This window comes from Zingiber officinale, chromosome 3A (assembly GCF_018446385.1).
Source record: "Zingiber officinale cultivar Zhangliang chromosome 3A, Zo_v1.1, whole genome shotgun sequence".
NCBI classification, from domain to species: domain Eukaryota; kingdom Viridiplantae; phylum Streptophyta; class Magnoliopsida; order Zingiberales; family Zingiberaceae; genus Zingiber; species Zingiber officinale.
Genome location: NC_055990.1, coordinates 55,054,883 through 55,059,335, shown reverse-complemented (window position 1 = coordinate 55,059,335; position 4,453 = coordinate 55,054,883). Strand labels below are relative to the sequence as shown.

Here is a 4,453-nt window from a genome sequence, read left to right as displayed (position 1 = left end):
GAGAAAGAAAGTTGAGAACTAGAGTCTTGCAACTGTTAAAGTTCCTTGCATACCCTATAGTCTCCGAGCTCGCCATGATGAACCACAAGCTCAAGGTCATGGCTGCCACTGCTTATTGCCTTCATCTCTAAACTCATGAACCATGAATAGTTTTAAAGGAAATAAATTCAGTTTGATTGGTACTGATTTCTTTTTTATTCATCTATATATTTATGGTTATTTCTCATCTCTATAAAATAATATATATTACGCGTGATCAATTTTAATATATTGAATGATTTAATTTTCATCATAATTAAAGTTCAATTTTAATAAGTATATTATTCCTAAAACTTTAATTAAGAACATGTAGAACACTCTAGTCTCTAATTACTATATTGTAAGATAAATAACATAAAAATAACTGATGGTCTATATAGTGGAGTTATGTATAATTAACTCCAACAAATTAATAATTAACAAGTTAAACTGGAAAAAATAGGAGTTATATAATATAGTGAATTAGTTAGTTAATCATGAACTATTTTCTTAGTGCGAGAGAGAAATTGTGCAACAATTAACGACAGATACATGGCTTAAAATATCGAATAATTAAACAATCCGTACTGTGAAGCGGCTCATTAATTAATTATTCAAATATATGTCCGAAGAAATTTATCCATGCGCGTACATGGCTGTTCATATACACTTATAAATTAACATGGCCACTCGATTTGTACGAGCTGCATGGATTGCCATGCAGTAGACTTAATTCGTCCTTAAATGTACAAATTAAAGAGGCTAGGAATATATATATATATATATATATATACTACTAAGTTACAGCACTCACCTCACATTTGGATTTGTTACATGTGTCGTCCTTTAAGTGCATGACCTTTTATTATATCTCTCGTCTTTGATGCATTTTTTTGCTTGCATGGTCCTGACACATCTGTGTGGAATATATAGTAGGAATTAAGAAAAGAAAACTCACAAACATTGACAGATTAACAGGCGAACCAATAACAAATTAACTTAGAATATAATTAATATAATCATGGAAATTTAAGAAGATGAGGAATATTTTAAGTTTAATTACCTAGCTATATACGTACCTTAATGTCAGTCATGCCATGGCTTCATCTTTCTTTGTCGGTACTGATCATAGGAGGAAGAGGAGGAGCTCAAGCAATTAGGATCCAACTCCGTCAAGTTAAGGATATCGCGATGGGGAAACGCCGCCTTCAATCCTAGGAAGTCTCTGGTGGCCATCCCGTCGCCATTTCCACCCGTAATGATATTGCAGACCCTTTCCTGATCGTTCATTCCTCGACTTCCTTGTTCTCTCTTTGATCCCGGCATTTCCCCAAACAGAAAGTGATCGCCGGCGGCCTCAAGGCTACGCTCGTCGAGATGGCACGGAGTGGAGGAGGCGACAGCAGCGTTCGTCGTCGTGTTGACCATGTATTCTTGCCCGAGAGGAAGGTGATGATGACCAAATCCAGAAGTGGCAGCTGCTGCCATGAGACCTAGGTGGTGAGGCCTGCTCATGGTTGCACCCATCTCTGCCGCCTTCTGCAAGAGCGCAGTGGCAGACATGTGCGCAGTGGCATGGAAGGGCGGAGCAAGTGCCGGAGAAGCTGGCTGCTCCTCCAATCTAGTGCTGAAGATCAATGGGGAAGGAGGGAATTGCTGTTGCTGGTTTGTTAAGTACTGGCTGAGAGAGGTGGCAGTCAGCCATGGTCCCTTTTGAGCAGTCTGCTGCTCCCTTTTGAGCGAAAGATGATGATCAGATTGATCGACGTGATGAGGAAGTAGATCAGAGGAGTGTTGCTCCTCATAAAGGGGCACAGGTTGTGGGACTGGGAAGAGAAGTGAGTGGTGATTAGTGGGCGGCGCCAAATGATTCACTGCTGCTATTGCTCTCGCGCTTTCCTCTGCCAAAGCGTCGCAAAAGGCTCTGTGCGTGATAAAGCTATCCCTCCTGCAGCCAATCCATAATCCATAATCCATGCACGCACGCATCGATCAAGAAATTAATTAAACAAGAAACCAGAAACCAAAATTAAGATCTGGAATGGTAGTCGAATAAATGCTGGATGAATCATTCATGGTCTATAGCTACCTCCTAGCTCCTAGCTCCTAGCTCCTCCAAATCAAGTTAAGTTTAATTATAGTGGTCCAGTTAGTAGTGTACAGGTACCTTGAGAAGAGGGTGCCGCAGTCGCATCTATATTCTCTGGTGCCGCAGACCTTGGAGTGCGCCTTCCAGTCGGACTGGACGGCGTACTTCTTGGAGCACTTGTCGCACTTCCACTTCTTCTCGCCGTGCTTGCGGCTGAAGTGCTTCTTGATGCCGGTGAGGTCGCCGAGGGCGCGGGCGGGGTCGTTGTGGACGCAGGTGGACTCCGGGCACACGTACACCTTCTTTCGCACCGGTTCCTTGCTGTTCCGCTGCTTCAGCTTCCACGGCAGGTTGTGGCCCCGGCGGTGGAGCTGCAGGTTCTGGTCGCGCTGGAATCCCTTGCCGCAGATCTCGCACAGAAACCGGTTGGTCGCCATCAGCGTCTTCGGCGACAGCGCGATCACCTCAGCTTCTGGATCTAAACAAATACATACGAAGATTAATTTCTCATGAAGAAACGAACAAAATATATATATGTACGAGTAGAATTAGATGTGTATGGGACCTGGATTTCCGGGGAGGTTTCTTTTCTTCTTGGTAGGGTTTGGGTTTGGGTTTGGGTTGGGGGAGGCAGCGGAGTTGGATTGCTGGTTGGATGAGACGCTTGCTTCCCCGGAGGCAGATGTGAGGTTGGACATGTTCTCATCCACCAACTGCTGCTGCTGCTGCTGCGGCGCCGCCGCCGCCTGGCTTGAGATCATCCCCTTCATGATCATCTTCTCTCAACTGTCAATTTTCTTGAATTAAATCAGCTTGTAAAGAATCAAAAGACTAGATAGCTAGCACTAGAATCCAGCAAGCATGCAGATCTACTGATCACATGCATCCACAATACGATCCAAACCTGAAAACCAAACAAACAAAAGTTTTTTTGCTGCAAAGCCTAATTGTTATATGTATGTATATATATATACATACATATATTGAACCCGTTGAAAAGACCCAGAAATTAAGAATAAAAAGCTTGAGAATACTACCAAAAGCTAACTGATATCAAAGACCAAAACACCTCCAAAATTCAGCAATTCAGATGGACAACAGCTAAAGGTTGAACCGTTGAAATGATCAAGAAAAGCAGCTGTGCAGTGTTGCTGGGGAAGACAGAGAGAGAGAGAGAGAGAGAGAGAGAGAGAGAGAGAGAGAAGTGGATGAGGGAAGCAAGTGAATGTTGCAATCCTACACCATTCAATACATACCCACAATGTACAGAACCAACTCTGACGTCGCACTTGCCGTCTTTTCTCCCAATTTTTTTCCCCTTCTCCTGGCAATTTATCCCGGAATTCTTACCTCCTGAGTATAAAAAAAATCCTTTCAATTGCATACTCTATATTTACTGTCTACCCGTGGTAAAATCAATATATTATCACACGCTCCAGCCATAGCATCATCACGATAAATTTATAGAAATGAATAAAGGTCAATTTCTAATGAAACCGACATAAATATCATCTCATGTAGTGTCCTGTTCGGTTTTCTGATTTAACCCGGGGATACCTTTCACAGAAAAAAAAAAAATTTATCACTGCACGCCACAACTCCTTGAGTTCTGTGGAGAAGATTCCTCTAATTGTGGGCTGCTTACGCTAATGGTTCGAGCTTCGTCCTCAGAGGGGAAAAGTAGGATAAAAGGAGGGTATGATTTGAGAAGAATGATGGGCTCTTGATTTAAGTTTGTCAAAGGGAAAGAAAGGCACCAGCTTTTTAGATTACATTAGAATGATTGGGCAATTGAGTGAATTCACATGGAGAAACATGCATAGTTAACTATCATCACATTTTTTTAGGAGCCTTATTATATATTCTGCTAAGGTTTCCTCTCCTCATACACTAGTTCAGTTAGCTTGACAGTGACAATGTATCAGCTTTGGTAATTCTATATTTGAAGAAAACAAAAGAAGAGAGAGACTAGGAAGGGGAGACCTAATTCAATTCCATTGTTCTAATTTGTAGTGGTTGTGTTTGCTATTGACTAGTCCCCTTCATTAATAGGCATTCAGTGCAACCATTAAAATGAAAATCCTTAAAAGTACATGTCTTACTTTTCTTTCCATGTAGTCTGGCCTTGAGTTACTATATATGCAATACGGATTGTTGAAGTGTTCTAACTACCCTAAGGACCACCTTCTCTAAAGGGTCATCTTTGGCTATGAATTAACCTCTGAAAAAACAACATAGAGATCCAAGCATTCTCCAATAGAAATGCTTCTGAGAAAGGTTTTCAAAACTCTTATAGAGAATGCCAACATTGTGAATCAAATAAGATTGAAAAAATAGTCATTCTAA

The 4,453-nt window shown here is 41.5% G+C and overlaps 1 protein-coding gene across 5 annotated transcripts; it reads right to left on the bottom strand.

Moving 5' to 3' along the window:
- Positions 1 to 603: 603 nt before the first annotated feature.
- Positions 604 to 3,509, bottom strand: LOC122051908 (protein indeterminate-domain 7-like). 5 transcript variants are annotated; one of them, XM_042613243.1, is made up of 5 exons: positions 3,364 to 3,509; positions 2,673 to 2,893; positions 2,186 to 2,585; positions 1,098 to 1,966; positions 604 to 934 (listed from the first exon to the last, which is right to left on the bottom strand). In XM_042613243.1, exons 2-4 carry the CDS (start codon positions 2,881 to 2,883, stop codon positions 1,105 to 1,107), a joined length of 1,473 nt encoding a protein of 490 aa, XP_042469177.1. In that variant the 5' UTR covers positions 2,884 to 2,893; positions 3,364 to 3,509; the 3' UTR covers positions 604 to 934; positions 1,098 to 1,104. The 5 variants fall into 5 exon arrangements, with proteins under 5 accessions (XP_042469177.1, XP_042469176.1, XP_042469175.1 ...); XM_042613242.1 differs by lacking the exon at positions 3,364 to 3,509 and adding an exon at positions 3,145 to 3,345 and having other exon boundaries at positions 2,673 to 3,011; XM_042613241.1 differs by lacking the exon at positions 3,364 to 3,509 and adding an exon at positions 3,145 to 3,344.
- Between the last annotated feature and the right edge of the window lie 944 nt (positions 3,510 to 4,453).

Excerpts from the sequence above, each read along its gene's own strand:
- LOC122051908 (XM_042613243.1), bottom strand. The coding sequence starts at position 2,883 with ATGATCATGAAGGGGATGATCTCAAGCCAGGCGGCGGCGGCGCCGCAG. Across the intron at positions 2,586-2,672 it reads AAACCTCCCCGGAAATCCAG|ATCCAGAAGCTGAGGTGATC; the intron begins GTCCCATACACA and ends GTATTTGTTTAG. Across the intron at positions 1,967-2,185 it reads TGCGGCACCCTCTTCTCAAG|GAGGGATAGCTTTATCACGC; the intron begins GTACCTGTACAC and ends GATTGGCTGCAG.